Source organism: Nannospalax galili, unplaced genomic scaffold (genome assembly GCF_000622305.1).
Source record: "Nannospalax galili isolate Female #2095 unplaced genomic scaffold, S.galili_v1.0 scaffold744, whole genome shotgun sequence".
NCBI classification, from domain to species: Eukaryota; Metazoa; Chordata; class Mammalia; order Rodentia; family Spalacidae; genus Nannospalax; species Nannospalax galili.
In genome coordinates this window covers 1,965,370-1,982,029 of record NW_008351509.1, presented here as the reverse complement: position 1 = coordinate 1,982,029, position 16,660 = coordinate 1,965,370, and the positions used below count along the sequence as shown (strand labels likewise).

Here is a 16,660-nt window from a genome sequence, read left to right as displayed (position 1 = left end):
ATTCAAATGACCCCTGATGACAGGAGAGGGAGGAAGGAGCACAAATTAGCTAGGTGACCTGGAAGAATGTGGAAGTAGGTTAGGGAGAACCTCATCAACTTTATTAGAGCCTGCCTAAATGAAAGGGGATTATGAAGTGGGAACAGAAGGCCGGGAAGTCAGAACCAGCAGGTTGTCAGCATGTTCAGTGGGTGTCACAGTGTGAAGTTGGAGTACCAAACACAGGAAGAATATGGGTCATGGAGACCAGGGATAAGCCAGCCACATTCTTGTTCTATGTGGGTCATCCTGCACCTGACTGATGCCTCGTGCACTAAGCTCTACCCAGAGTACCAAACCAACTGGTGAAACAGTTTAATTTCACCCCTAATAAGGTGAGGGACCACCCCACTGTGGGCCTTTCTGTCAAGATTCACATGGCTATGTATAGCTCTTTGTATTTCCATGTAAATTTCCGGACCAGTTTGCAGTTTCCATATCTTCCAGGGATTACATTTAATCTGCAGGCCACAGCAAAGTATATGAACATCCAAACAATAAAGCAAAGAGTGCAGGGAGGCCAGGGCACAGTAGGACATCTTTCCTCCAACTGCTTCAGTTTCCAAGATCGGAATCCACTGAGTTCCCACAGTCTGCAGGGCATTTCCAGGACCCCCAGCACTGGGACCTGAAAATGAAAGCTTTGTTTCCCTGAAGGTTATCTTTACCTGTCTGCTCACCGTTGCACTGAAACATGACAAGCAATCAATCAGCTAATTCTTGTACTTTTCTGCTCATTTCCCCTCTTTTTTAAGTAAGATTTCTCCTCAGGCTCTAGAAAAGCATATTTATACACAAACATAACAGACTAATCTGCACATGCTTAACAAATGGAATTAGAACACAAAGGGGGGTACCTATGGATGCGAAGAAGATGATGGCCAGAAAGTCACGGATTGGCTCGACATAAGCAGTGATCTCCTCGGTGACCACGTGCCCTTGGGAAGAGACCAATGCTCCAGCCAGGAAGCAGCCCAGCTCCATAGAGACATCCAACAGCTCTGTGACCTGAGAATGAGGGGGACCAGCTTCACATGGGAACTACTGCCGAGTCTCACACCTACCATCAGACGATGTTCATAGCCAGACACCCCTCAACTCAGCAGAAGCACCATGGTGCACAGCAGAAATGGCTAGCACCCAGGCACTACCACTGAGACACAGGCTCCTGTGTGAGGCCCCAGCTGGGGTCTATGAGTGGCCCAAGAGACCACATGCAGAGGCTAACATTGGCTGAATTAATCATACTCAGAGAGAAAAAAAATATTTCAAACAGTCACTCATGTAGGCCACTGTGGTATTTTTGAATGAGGATATTTTCCAAAGTTTATTTTGAATATTTGTAATTCATTTTTTTTTACATCAGGGAAGAAACAGACTATGTCACTGAAACTATTCCTCTTATCAACCTCAAACTTCATAGAGAAGGCAGATACCACCAGTGAGCAACTCCACTGACAGGATACTAGAGAAAAGCTTCCACAAATCCAGAGAGGATGAGTAACGCATACAGTGAGCCAGGCCAGAGAGAATGCTGGTCATGACAAGCCAGTCCTTTAACTCTTGTTCTTTTAAGCACAGAGCTCAAGACTGGCTTCTGGGGCATCACAGACAAAACAAATGTGAAGATGTTTTAAAACTACGGTAAACAGCTGCAACGGACAAATGAAAAACAAAATTTTAAAGAATTACTACTTGCGATGACATTAAAAAAAAGCAGCATCAAACATCAAGATATAGATGCTACAAAGGCAGGAACCCTGTATCCAGGGTATTCATGCCACTGAGGCACCAGGAAGCCCAAGAAACAGTAAGGATGCCCTGCAGCAGGGAGGTGTCAATACACCCTCAAGTGATCAACAGACTGGGGAATGCTGATGAGACCAGTGTAGGCATAAAAAGTAACAAGGTGAATCTGAAAACTTAAGAGGAAACTGGAGAAAACACAAATACAACCATGACAATTCTGACACAGAACTAAATTGGGGCCAGAATGCTACTGGATGGCATGCTACGAGGCTGTGAGAGCAGGTGATCAGATCAGGAAGCAGAGCAGAGAACCAGAAACACCCATGCATAGACACCTACACCTACACAATCACACATGCACACACATCAGCTTACCATATACACATGCACTAGCAGATATACACACATAAACATATTCATATACTATCCACATGCATTTACAAGCGCACACATGTACAAGCATATCATACATAGGTATAAGAATGAACTCAAATGTATATACATGCAAGCATACAACACAGCTACTTGGATTCTGACAAGGTTATACTACAGAGCAATGGCCAAGGTCTGTTTTGTGACATTTAGAGGTGCATACAAGAAGTGAACCCTTAGCTATCACCTTACACCAAAACTGAACTCATCCCTAGGTGGACTGTAGATCTAAAAAAGAAAACTAGAGCAATGACACTTGCAGAGGATAACAGAGCTTCTCATGAGCCCAGAACAGCAGAGGTCTACACAGATGGAACAAATCCTAACCATAAAGAAAGCATTTGATAACTGAATTATAATGAAATTAAGAAAACTGACATTAAGAGAATGAAAGGCAGTTCACAGCCAGGAAGGCATTAGCAAGAACAGGTACAATGCAGGGTGTGGTGGCGTATACCTTTAATCCCAGCACTTGAGGCAGAGATGGGCAGATCTCTGTGAATTCAAGGCCAGCCTGGTCTACGTAGTGAGTTCCACGCCAGCTGGGGCTACAGGGAGACCCTGTCTCAAAAACAACAAACAAACAAAAAGAACACTATGCAGCCATGTGAACTGAGTGTTGCTGGCACACTTATATGTGGTCCTGAACACAATCAGGTTAGAAGCCAGACACTAATTACCACATGGTACCTGATCTCATTTACATGAAACCAGAAGCAGCAAACCCACAGGAGCATAAAAGAGACCAGTAGGTGAAGAGAGGAGAGTGATAGAATGGTCTATGATTGAACAGTAGTGATAGTGGCACAGCATTGTGAGCATGCTGAAAACTACCAAATAACATACTTCGAAACAGTTAAAACAGTGACTCTTAGGTAAAATAAATTTCTTCTCAGTTTAAAAGCATACAAAAAATGCACACACACATATACATATGTTCATATATATATGTATATACATATATATGAACACAGGATAAACACAAAACACACATACATAAATCCTGCCAATGTGATGGCACATGCCTTTAATCCCAGCACTTGGGAGGCAGAGACAGGCAGATCTCTGTGAGTTCAAGGCCAGCCTGGCCTACATAGTAAGTTCCAGGTCAGCTGGGATTACAGGGAGACCCTGTTTCAAAAAGACCAAAAAAAGAAGAAAAAAAAAATACTATAAATGAACAAGAAAACTACCAATCCATAGAGAAACAGTCTGCTCCCTCAACAGGCACACATCAGAACAGATCCCTGGTGACTTTTTCACTTAAAAAAGACATTCAACTCTAGCAGCCCAAGGAAAATGGGAGTCACAACCCCAGTGGGGTGCCATGGCCATCAACAGAAGGGTCAAGATTAAAGACAGACAACACCAAGAGTGGGAAGAGTATAGAACAACTGTGTTCCCACCAATGTTGATGGCACAGATCAGGATGACTACTGTGGACAAACCAACAGCAATGCTTAAGGTGGGTATATGTGTGCTCTACTGCCCAGAAAATCCACCTCCTTAGAAATAAAACCCAGTTGCAAAACCATGGGAGAAGATGAACAGCAGCTCTGTCATATCACCTCTAACTGGAAACAGATATGAACTGTAAGAACATCTGATGTACAAAGGCCCGCATCTCTTGCCATACCTGGCATGTGACAGCAGGTATCCAACAAATAGTGTCAAATGAACAGAGGGAAAAATCAAGCACCAATGAAGAGTCACTCTAGCTCATATACCTTTAGGGAAGGTAAGTTGAACCCCACCCAGATAAGAGAGCTTTGCTAGAAGTTGCCTTTAAGAAAATACTCTAGACTGGGCAAGAGAGGGCAAATGCTTAAATAAACAGCATTCTTGAAATAGTTCATGAGCAGAAGCAAATCTTATGCTTCCTCAAGGTTACAAAATACCATAATAAAGAAATAGTTTGTTAATTTACTTTTTTAAAAAATTGAAACCTTTAATCTCAAGATAGACACAGTTTTAAGAACACTTAAGTTTCCCAGTGTAGCATCCTAACTCAGTAGCTCAGCCAGATCACCTGCCAGACTTCCCTAACTCCTGGCACTCATTCATTTCCTCAATTTCTGAAACTGCTATTTCACAAGTACTATACAAATGGATTAACTAGGCAATATGCAGTTTTGGGGGACAGTTTTTTTGCTGCATGACTCTAGAGATGCACACAGATTTTTGTGTGAACCAGCAGTTTCATTATAGGGCAGCATTAACTGGTATGAATATATCATGGTTTCTTTATACTTTGTGTGTATGTGTATACATGTTAATGAATGTACGTGTACACACATGGAGGCTAGAGGCCAACATCAGGTGCCTTCCTCAATCAGTATCTACCATCTTTTTTGGTGGTGGTGGTTTTTGTTTTGCTTTGTTTTTGAAATAGGCTCTCTTACTGAACTTGCCAGTTCAGCTAGATTGAATGGTAAGCAAGCCCCAGAGATGCCCCTGTTCTGCCTCCCCAGAGCCCTAGGCACAGGGATTACAGGCATTTTCCACTGTACTTGGCTTTTTATGTGGGTGCTGGGAACACAAACTCAGGTCCCAATGCTTGAGAGGAAAACACTTTACCAACTGAGTCATCTCCTCAGCCCCAGTAACCATAGTGTCTTTACCATTCATCCTGAAGACATTTGGACTGATTTCAGCTAATATAATTCAAATGTTATAAAAAATTCATGTATGAGTTTCAATATTTATCCCCTTTTCTGAGATAAATGTTAAGTTCCACAGTTGCTGAATTGCACAAAGTATATGGTTATGCTGTTATTATTTAGACCATTAACAGGTGTCTCGGGCCTTTCCCCTACTCTCTCATGAGAGGCCTACTTTCCAACATGAACCTTTTTAAAAAAAAAAATTTATTTAAGGGTCTGGACAGATGGCTCAGTGGTTGAGCGCGCTGGCTGCTCTTGCAGAGGACCCAGGTTTGATTCCCAGCACCCACATGGCGCTACAAACTGTCCTTAACTCAGTTAGAAGGGAATCTGAAGCCCTCTTCTGACCTCCGCAGCACTGTACGACACAGGTACACTCACATACACGCAGGCAATACACTCATACACATAAAATAAAATAAAGTATTTAAAAAAAATTATTTCATAGCCAGGCGTGGTGGTACACACCTTTAATCCCAGCACTTGGGAGACAGAGGCAGGTGGATCTCTGTGAATTCGAGACCAGCCTGGTCTACATAGTGAATTCCAGGACAGGAAAAAAAAAAAAAAAAAGACAAAAAAATGTATTATTTTTATTTTATATGTATGACTGTATTGCCTTCATGTATGTCAGTGCACCCGTGCTGTGCAATGCCTGTAGAGTCAAAAGAGGGCATTGGATTCCCCTGGAACTGGAGTTAGAGACGGTTGTTAGCCACCATGTAGGTCCTGGAAATTGAACCCAGGTCCTCTGCAAGAGCAGCCAGTGCTCTTAACCATTGAGCCATCTCTCCAGCCTCCCAACATGAATCTTTTAAAAAGCCTTCCTGGAGTGGAGAGATGGCTCAGTGGTTAAGAGCACCGACTGCTCTTGCAGAGGACCCAGGTTCGATTCCCAGCACCCACATGGCAGCTACAAACCATCTTTGGCTCCAGTTCCAGGGGAATCCAACGCCCTCTTCTGACCTCCGCAGCAGTGCACGACATGGGTGTACTCACATACTTGCAGGGAATATACTCGTACACATAAAAAAAAAGAAATTAAAAAAAAAAAGTCTTTCCCATTATGGCAACAGAAGTCATACTGTTAATTAGTTGGTCATTACCCAACAGATGAAAAAAGGCTTTAAACTTGATCCACTATTTCAAATGCAAAGCTGTGTGAAATGAGACAGTAATGTGTTTATGTGGATTTTCATGACTATATATTTGTTCTTAAATTACAACACTCACGAATCATATTTTTGCAAAGTGTTTAGGAATATTAGTATAATAACTGAACAGCTTTAGCTGTGGTGTGATAAACTGTGTATAAAGTAAAAAATACTTGCTGGGCATGATAGCCCACTCCTTTATTCCCAGCACTGAAGGCAGAGGCAGGTGGATCTCTGTGAGTTCAAAGACCAGCCTGGTCTACATCGTGAGTTCTAGGCCAGCTGGGGATACAGAGAGACCCTGTCTCAAAAAAAAAAAACCAAAAAATAAAAAATACTTTCGTTTCAAATAGTTTAGCCATTACTATAGTGAAAAGGTAGAGAACTGATCATAAGCTTCAGTGAGAGCGAGGGTGAACAGGGCCACATAAATAATGTAGATACTTGAGAATTACCGTCAACATTAAAAAGATGAAAGCCGATACTCCTAGGATAAGGATTTCTTTGTTCCCTTTGCTTTCCATATGCAGCTTTCGGTAATATGGTCCTATGAGATATGTCTTGATAATAAGACACAAAAGAAAAACAGCAGCTAGAGAAAAAAGAATCTGTCCAACCAGAAGCAGTATTCGCAGTACTTCCATGACAATGCTAGGAGAGAAAAGAAAGAGACGTTGTTTTACCTTGAAAATACTTCTTTAAAGTCTATAAATGATCTTCCAATATTTTTAACATGTTACAAAATAAATTACCCAAATAATACTTTTTATTCTCCCTGTAGTCCCAGCTGACCTGGAACTTACTATGTAGACCAGGCTGGCCTTGAACTCACAGAGATCCGCTTGCCTCTGCCTCCTGAGTGCTGGGACTACAGGTGTGTTTCACCACACCCAGCTTATTTTTATTTTTAAATGCTAAAAGAAAACCCACATATCACATTATTTCCAGAAATTAAGTTAAGTGAATCAAATGTATATTGTTCTGGGGAAATCTATGCCTTGGAGCAAATATATTTTCTAGAACAGAGAGTCTCAGCTGGGGTTGGGAGATGCTCAGTGGGCAAGAACATTTGCTGCATAAGCATGAGGACCTGAGCTCAATTCAGTACCCATTTAAAAAAAAACAATGCTGGATATGGCTATATGCATACCTATAACCCCAGCACTGTAGAGGACAGAGACAGGATTGCTGGGCCTTGCTGGGTGACAGTATAGCTCCAGGTTCAGTGAGAGACCCTATCTCAAGGGAATTAAACAGAATAATAGACAGTCAGGATTCTATAAACCGCAAGTTGAATCATCACCGTTTACTACTTACAGACGTTCATCCTCTGTGTATATCTAGCCAGTTCATGAAAAATATGTTGGGGCTGCCTTCACAGTAAACTTCATTTACAGATATAACTATACACAACTTCTATTTTCTCAGGAAACTGTGATATGTAATGTTTGAAAATATATTACTAGCAGCCAAAATAGGTATCTATTAGTTAAGATTTTATGTAGCAAAACAAAAAATTTTATGAAGTATTATATTTAGTTTTCTAAATTCTACTTTTAAGGTAGACATTACGTTTAAGTATTTCTTCTAACGCTACAGAGAAGTGGTATCATTAATGGAGTCTCTGGTCTAATAAGTTCACATTTACCCAAGAAGCTTCTAATATAACCAGTTAACTTCTGCCAATTTACATTAAAATCTACCAACTCTATTGACTGAGTATGTTTATTTATATCTGTTTGCAGGCCTTAGAAGCATCTTGACCTGTGAAAATGTCATGTTGCTATCATATAATTATGCTAGGGTTGTGTGGTACCCCATTCTCCTAGACCCCATCTGATTCTAGAATCTATAGGATTTAATATCTCCCTCAAAATATTTAGGATAAAGTATTATCCAGATATTTTGCAAAGAGCTTGGAAATTCTCTGACCTATCAACAGCCAGGAACCTTTTCATAGAAGAGATTCAGATCCAGCCTGCTAGGTTTTTGTTGTTGTTATTGTTGTTTTTTGGGTGATAAGCAGTAACACAGAACTGGAGCAATCTAATTAGATCAATGAGGGCCAAATATGCCTTACACCCTCTCCTTCTGTACCTTTATCTAGTAATATCCTAAGATTTTCCCTCTGGTAAAAAACAATAACAACAACGACAAAAAAAAAAAACAAAAACAGAGTAGTAGAGCAGGGCATCTGATGTCTTCCTCTGACATGAGCAATCCTCCCTAAATGCATGAACACCACACACAAAAAAAATCTCAACTGACAGTTTTCCATCTTTGTGGATGCTGAATGATAAAAGTTCCTCATCAGGAATAAGCCCCATTTGTTCTTGGTGAGGCAACGTTTCCCTTTACCTCACACTACAATTTCACCATCAAAAGCAAGATTGCAGAATTCCTTTGACTTTCAGCAAAGTACTCCTGATGCCAAGTCCAACCCTGGAATTTATATCTAGTATTTAGATGAGAAGTGATTCTTTTATGATGTTGTCTTGTTTCTTGAGACTGAGTCTCACCATGTACAGCCCAGGTTTGCCTTGAACTCAATCTTCCTGCCTTAGCCTCTGAAGTACTGGGGGCTTATAGGTATGCACTACCATGCCTGGCTGAAAAAGTGATTCTATACTCTTTAGAACACACTATTCAGATCTCAGAGACTATTAAGGACTCAGCCTACAGGCTATCACCAGAAAGGTGCTACTTACATTTACAGTATTATAATCACGTATGTTTAGACTCAACTTTCCACCACTCAGCCTGAAATTCTGGTGTAAAAGTTCTCTTTCTCAGTGGAAGAAACCCATTTGAATACTGACATCACTGCAGACTGGTGTAAAAGAATGATCGAAGCACAAATCTCAGACTGCTGTACCATGACATAGGGAACTTAGTAAAGAACTGGGCTTGAAGCAAACAAATATGGCATAAAGACACCAACAGGCACATGAGACAGGTTGGTGGAAAGCATTCTGAAAGTTTGCAAACTAAGGGAGAACCAGTATCTCGGCCTTGGAGAGATGGAAATTTGTTCCCTGCTCCCAAGTAAAGCAAGTTAGGCTACCTTGCACTTCAGACCAGGCTTCTCTATAACCAAGTCTGGAACGGGCCATGGGCTCAGCTCTGGGCCACTATTGGTCTAGGCTGTTGCCCCCCCGCTTTTTTTTTTTTACAATCTCTTCCCAACCCATCCACTTTCCACAAAAAAGAAAGGCTTCAAATCAATAATCTTAAGTTCACATCACATGAACCTAGGAAAGGAAGAACAGAAGCAACCCAAAGCAAGTAGAAAGAAATATCAGGAACAAAACAGGATGTTGCAGCAGACCCTTCAGACATTAGAAAGTCAGTAAGGGAGAACAACAGCCAAGTGACACAGAGAAGTGACACCTGAGGAAGTGGAGTAACTCCTCAAAGAGCTAAACTATACTTAATGACATGAAGTAGGGGCTCTGTAACCTCTATGACAAGAACCCCCCTGCCAAGAGAAAACTCAAGACTCAGATGGCTTCACAGGAGAACCCTACAATCACTTACAGAAGAATTAACATCAATTCAGTATGTTTTACAGAAAATACAAGAGAGGGGAACATTTCCCGAATCATTTTATGGGCCTAATATGAGTCCTACCAAAACTACACAGAGTATAGAAAGGAGAAACTGCACCCAAATTCTTTCATGGTCTCAGACCCCAAAGTCCTCTGCAGTCAACATGGTGAGCACAGCAGAGGGTAAGACTGACCAAGGGGGTTATTCTAGGCATACAAGACTGGTTCAATTTTTGAAAATCAACATGACCCACCACATCAACTAGCTGAAGAAGAAAAATTATACAATCATACCAACTGTTGCAGAAAAAGTGTCCAACAAAGCCTGACATCCACTTATGATAAAAAAAAAAAAAAAACAGAACAAAACAAACAAGAAAAGCAACACTCAACAGAGACCCATTTGGTGGTGAGCTCCTATAATCCCAGCACCCAGGAGGCTGAACCAGGAGGATCAAGAGTTTGAGAACAGCTGGCCTCATAGTGAGATCCTGTCTCAAAAAAACAAGAGCAAAAACAAACCAAAAAGACTGAGGAAAACTTCATCAGCTTAATAGAGACCATCAGAAAACCCTACAGCTGACATATACTTAGCAGTGAAAGGCTGAATGCTTCCCCTAAGATTAAGCACCAGGCAGGACATCCTCTCACACAAGCCCACAAGCCATTTGGTAACATCCTGGGAACTCTAGCCAAGGCAGCACTCAAGAGAAAAGGGAAGGCACAGATTAGAAAAGGAGAAACAAAGCTGAGACAGGTCAGCAATTCAAATGGGTCTGACTTCAAGAAAGTCTATTAATTTTGATTAGTTCTAGTACTATAGTCCAAAGTTCAGTAAATATTTACTCTGGAGATGAGGCATAGTTTTTGTCTGGATAAGTTATAGCACAAGGCAAAAATCAGGCTTGTAGCACACAGTTTACTCTTCATTTCTTAGGATTCCCTACACTTTCCAACTGTATTTAAATCCTGGCTGGGGTTCCTGCAGGATATCTGGACCTGTAACAACCAAGATGTTTTGGACAAGTTAATTTTTCCAAGTTAATTTCTCCTTCCATATACACCAAACAAATGCAGGATAGGTTTGTGGTTGTTTTTTTGGGAAAATGGAAAGAAAGATTATGGGACACAGTGATACTGACAGTGACAACGACAGTAGCTGTCACACACATCACCACATGCATGCAGGCACACACACATCACGATTTTCTAGAGGCTATCCTCATTTACATCCCTGAATTACCATAGAATGGGTGCAGTCCAGCCCCACTCCACAGGAAGTAGAGAGAAGTAAGGCTGTTTAACATTCCCATCCAAGAGCTGATACAAAACAAAGCCAGAATCAGCCTGGTGATGCCACCATAGCCTGTGCTGGGAGACCTGTGTGACATGAGCTCTGGGCATCAATGTGGGAAAGGTTATGTTTAGCACTTTTAGAAACAAATCACTCTAAATTAGACCAGCAAGATAGCATACAGAGCACGTACCTAGAAGCTGTGTTTGCTCCTGCCTGTATGAGTGTTGGCATGACAGCAATGAACAGCCCCAACTGCACGTCTTGCATCACCAGCATGCCAAGCAGCACCATGCTGTAGTCAATGTCACCTGCTAGAAAAACAACTACTCAGAACAAAGGCTCAGCAACTCAAAGTACCCCGGTTAAAACCCAGGCCCTGGACTGGTGAGATGGTTCAGCTGGAAAGGCAGAGCACATCTGTAGTCCTAGCATGAGCCTGGTGATCTGAATTCAATCCCTGGAACCCATGAAAAGGTGGAAGAGAGCCCATGCTACAAAGTTGTCCTCTGATGGGCACACACATGCCGCCCCGCCCCCTCATATATATACATGCAATAAAATTAAAAACAAAACAATAACAAAACTCACAAGCCCTAAACACCTTCAATATAATTCAAATAATCTTTTTGTTTGTTTGTTTGTTTTGAGACAGGATCTCCCTGTAGCCCCAGCTGGCTATGGAGATTTGCTATGGATTTGCTATGGAGACCAGGCTGGCTTCGAACTCACAGAGATCCACCTGCCTCTGCCTCCCGAGTACTGTGATTAAAGGCATGCGCCACCACGCCCAGCAATTCAAATAATCTTGGTATTTTAATAAGAACAGACTTTTAAAAATCTCTTTGGAGCTGGAAAGGTAGAGCACATCTGTAGTCCTAGCTACTGAGGAAGCTGAGGCAGAAGGATCCTTTGAGCACAAGTTTGGGGCCAGCCTGGGCAACATAATGAAGCCCATCACAAAACAAACTTTAAAAGGTTTTATAATCTTTAAAACACTTGAATATTTTCTCTCAAAGAATTTTTCTTTTCTCAGTTTTGTTTGAGATGGCGGGGTTGGGGGGTGTTGTTTCATCATGTTGCCTAGACTGGCTCTTAGTCTCAAGCAATCTTCTCACCTCGGTCTCCCAGGTACCTGGGACTACAAGTATCCAACATGACTGACAAACTTTTTATAAAGAAAATCACCAAAATACTTTACTTCTGTAATATAATTTTTGCAATATGTCATTATCAGGCTGGAGAGATGGCTCAGCAGTTAAGAGCACTGGCTGCTCTTGCAGAGGACCCAGGTTCAGTTCTTAGCACCCACATCGTGGCTAACCATGATCCATAACTCCAGGTCCAGGGATCCAATACCCTCTTCTGACTTCTGTGGGCATTGTACGACATGGGTGCACTTACATACATACAGGCAATACACTCATACACATAAAATAAAAAATATTTTTAAAAACATCATTATCAGAAAGATGCCGTGGCAAACAAGATGACATGCTTAGATAATGGTGCCCATATTCTATGTCCTGGAAATGGGGTCTCTGTGTCCCTACCCCCAGCTACCTGACAAGTCAGACTCAGCCCTTTCACATTACAGGTTTCTACATTCTACATACTACTAAGAGCACACTTCCCTCCCTACCCCCTCCCTTGGCATGTCCTTTCACAGGAAGGGACTCTTCCTAACCACCATAAACCTACAGTATTAAGAGCAGGAACTACACATTGCATTTCTACCTTAGTGGTTAGAAAGCAATTGCAAAACTCTGTGGATGGAGAAAGAGGTAGTAAACACCATGTAATGAGCTGCTGCCAGCTTCCACACAGCTGCTGCTGGTCACAAGCCCTCCCCTCTCTGCAGAGTCAACACCACACAGTTCACCTACGTTTATCATTCAGATGCCTCTTTAGGCTGTTAGAGCAAAAGTTCATGCTTCCAAACTTTACATACATGATATCATCACAGACATGTTTGTTCTGCGCCTTATATTTCTCCCTTAACCCTGAGATTAGCTCACATTGGCTTCATAGTAGTCCTGTGACTATGCCACCAACTGTATTATCCTGTATTATTGAATACTTAGGCTGCTTCTCAGTTTTTGCTATTAAAAGTAAGGCTGTTCTTAATATTCTTGTTTTACAAGAACTTTTTAGGGCACTTAATTAGAAAGAAAATTTTCTCATGTGACATCTTTCTCCAAAGAGGCTAGATTCATTTACAGTTCCACTGAGAGTGCGGGGACTTGACATTCTGCCAATGCACAGGCCATGTTTAGAAATGTTTGCCACAGTCAAGCATAGTGGTGCCACCCCATTAATGCCAGCACTTAGGAGGCTGAGACAGGAGAACCGAGTCTGAGGCCAGCCTGGGCTACATTTTGAGACTGTCTCAAAACAAAAGAAGAACAGCATCTGTTCCTCTGCTGAAAAAGTATGCCAGCTGATTCTGCATACATATATTATGTTATTTAATGCAGCTAATTTTTCCAATTTTTCTTTGTTTTGATTTTTCATGTTATTTAATGTTTACAGTCATGGGAACATAAAGATACATTTCTGAAATTAACATTTTGATAGTTTGATTTAAAAAGACACTTTCAATTGCCAGGAATTATGGTAGATGGCAATAGCTTTTTTTTTTTTAATGTATTTTTATTTTATGTGTATGAGTGTTTTCCCTGCATGTGTGTTAGTACACCTGTGTTGTGCAGTGCCCAAAGAGGACGGAAGAGGGCGCTGGATCCCTTGGAACTGGAATTATGAACTGTTATTAGCCACCATGTGAGTGCTGGGAATTGAATCCAGGTTCTCTCCAAGAGTAGCCAGTGCTCTTAACCATTGAGTCACTTCCTCAGCCCCAGCAATACCTTTTTAAAATGACATAGTAAGTATGCCGGGCATGGTGGCACACACCTGTAGTCCCAGCACTTGGGAGTCAGAGGCAGGCAGATCTTTGTGAGTTCAAGGCCAGCTTGGTCTACATAGCAGGCCAGCTCTGGCTACAGGGAGACCCTGTTTCAAAAAGACATAAAAAAAAGATATAGTAAATAAAATTTCATTTACAAAGAAAAACACGTCAGCTGACAAGTTAAATGGTGCAATGGTGGTGCAGCCTGTCTCTGCAGGGTGCCTCACGAGAAGCAGTGTCTTCACATTCACTTAGGTACTCTCTTTCATAAGATATGCTTTGCTGGGTTTCCAATGGTTAGTTTTTTGTTTGGATTTATAAAAGTTCTTGGTATGAGCCCTGTGATGATTTATATTGGTTGTCAACTTGACAAGATCTAGAATCACCTAGGAGACAAGCTGTCAGGCACACTTCTAAGGGATTATCTAGATTAGGTCAGCCTTTTAGCATGTCTGTGAATGATTATCTTGATAGGTCAATTGAATCGAAGTGGGAAGACCCTCCTGGGCTGCTGGGAGGGGGAAAGACAGTGTCTTACAGGGATGGGTCTCTCGGTGGGCCTAGTGGATACACCCACACTGAGGAGCATTTGGGGTCAAAATTGGACTCAATAGGCTCTCTCTCTCTCTCTCTTACACACACACACACACACACACACACACACACACACACACACAAGAATGAGAGTACATTAAATTGGGTGGGGGCTCTGGCCAGAGGGAGGGGAATCTAAGTACCAATGAACAATATTGTATAAAAAAATTCAATTAAGAATTTCCCAGCTGTCCTGGAACTTGCTATGTAGACCAGGCTGGCCTTGAACTCACAGAGATCCGCCTGCCTCTGCCTCCCGAGTGCTGGGATTAATGGCGTGCACCACCACGCCCGGCTCAATTAAGAATTTTTTAAAGAAAAAAATCTAAAAAGAAAAAAAAGGGACCCGAGAGCAGCACTCATTGCTCACCCTACTGCCAGTACCATGTGCCCAGCTGCTTCTAGCTCCTGCAGCCTTGACTTCCCGGCCATGATGGGCTGTTCCCTTCAACTAAGAGCCCAAATTAACAATTCCTTCCTTAAATTGCTTTTGTCAGGGTTATTACCAATAGCAACAGGAAAGCCAAGACAAACTCTGTACACTATAGAGTAAGCAAATGTCTTCCCCTAGCATTTTGAAAAGCTACTAAGTTTATTGTGCTCATGTCTATCAGTAATTTGGAGGGATTCAGTATTTTCTATTTTAGGAAATGTGTACTGCCCTAAGGTCACAGGACATTACCCAGGCTTCTGTCATGCAGAACTGACTTTTCCATAGTTCAAGGTAGGGCTCTAATTTCATTTTTCCCTTTGGGGCAGCTATTCTTATCCAGTGATTCACCACTTTCTCTCACTTACTTGCAGCATCTGGGATGCCTGCTGTGTTCCATCCATGCCTGTGGCAAGGCGCTGCCTACCTTGTCACAGCCACACAAAGTCTTGACGTCCAGAGGGTTCCTCACTCAAATTTATAAGGGTGATTCTTAGCCTTTTGTCTGTAAGTGAAGCTGAAGTTTGTTTTGCGGAGTTCCATGAAAACCCTGCCAGATTTTTTTTATTGGAATAGTTGTGAGTTTATGAATTCAGGGAAAAATCCCATCTTATATATTAAGGCTCTGTCCACAAACACCAATTCTCTGCAACAACATTGCATTGGCATGATTTTTCTCTTTACTCTCAAAGGTAATTACACATCTTTTGAGAGATTTCCTCTTAAGTTCCTTATTATACATTAACGCCTTTAAAAAAAAAAAAAAAGGATCTCTAGCCTAGGCTGGCCTTGAAGTCTCTATGTACCTGAAAACGATCTTGAACTTTTGATCCTCCTGCCTCTACCTCAATACTGAGATTATAAGTGCAAGCCACTATACCTGGTTTATCCTGCACCAGGGGTCAAACCCATGGCCTCATGAATGCTAGGCAAGTACTCTATCAACTGAGTTATATCCCTAACCCCTAAAGCCCTCCCCCGGCCCCCAAATTACAGCTTCTGACTGTGATATAGGTACATTATACAGCTCTGGGAATTCTGTGCCATTTACTGTTTTCTTGTCATGCTTCCCTCACTTTGACCCTTCTGCCGTTGACATTTTATAGTGTGGGATTGGGGACGTTAGAAAATGCCTTCAGCAGGCTCACCCCTCAGTCACATTCCTGTGATGACCTGTCCCTCCCAGCAGGCAGGCACTTCCCCACCTTTTCCATGACCTGGTGTTTCAGAGAAGACCTGTGCTGTTCCTTTAAACTACTTGTCTCTCCTGACAGGAGCTGAGTTTTCCTTGGACTGGAAACACTGCTTCTGTATTTTGACCTGGCTAGAGCAAATCTTCTATTTTTCCCATTCAGTTTTGGAGATATACTTTAAATCTAAGGGCTTGTGTCTTTCTCCAGTTCTGGAAAAATTACCAGCTATTTTCTTTAACCTCTCCTACACATAGATATCAAGCCTCCAACCTTGTCTGTGTGTGTCTGAATGCTCTTTCCCAATTCTTCTCTGTTCTATACTCTTTGTGTCTGATTTAACTACACAGATGTGATGCCCTCTTTACAATTCTAGCCATCTGAACTTGCTCTAGCAAGGGCCTTGTGGAGGGCCTCAAGCTGACACTGAGGCTGACACTGTCTTTTCTAGCAGCAGACTTCTTTGTGTGCAGGCCATCCATCAGGAGCTCCATCCTTGGCTCACTCTGTCTCTGCCTGTCTCCCCTTAGCCCCAGTCCTCAGTTCTGCTAGGTCAGGTATCAGCAACAGAAATAATGGGCCTCTGCTGATCAGCACAGATGCAGCCACTAAGGCAGTGACAGCTGGTTGGGTCACTCAAGGAAGGCTTGCATCCATGT

The 16,660-nt window shown here is 42.0% G+C and overlaps 1 protein-coding gene across 8 annotated transcripts in view; it reads right to left on the bottom strand.

The window, feature by feature from the left end:
• Tmco3 (transmembrane and coiled-coil domains 3) overlaps positions 1-16,660 on the bottom strand; it is a 49,095-nt gene that overhangs the window by 8,154 nt on the left and 24,281 nt on the right. For 6 of the 8 annotated variants that reach the window (XM_029553720.1, XM_029553721.1, XM_008848431.3 and 3 more), the window contains 3 exons: positions 11,073-11,193; positions 6,493-6,688; positions 897-1,047 (listed from right to left, as the gene is read on the bottom strand). In XM_029553720.1, the coding sequence (XP_029409580.1) occupies positions 897-1,047; positions 6,493-6,688; positions 11,073-11,193 (468 nt within the window). The remainder of the gene's footprint in view (positions 1-896; positions 1,048-6,492; positions 6,689-11,072; positions 11,194-16,660) is intronic. The other 2 variants (XM_029553722.1, XM_008848432.3) reach the window with 1 other exon arrangement.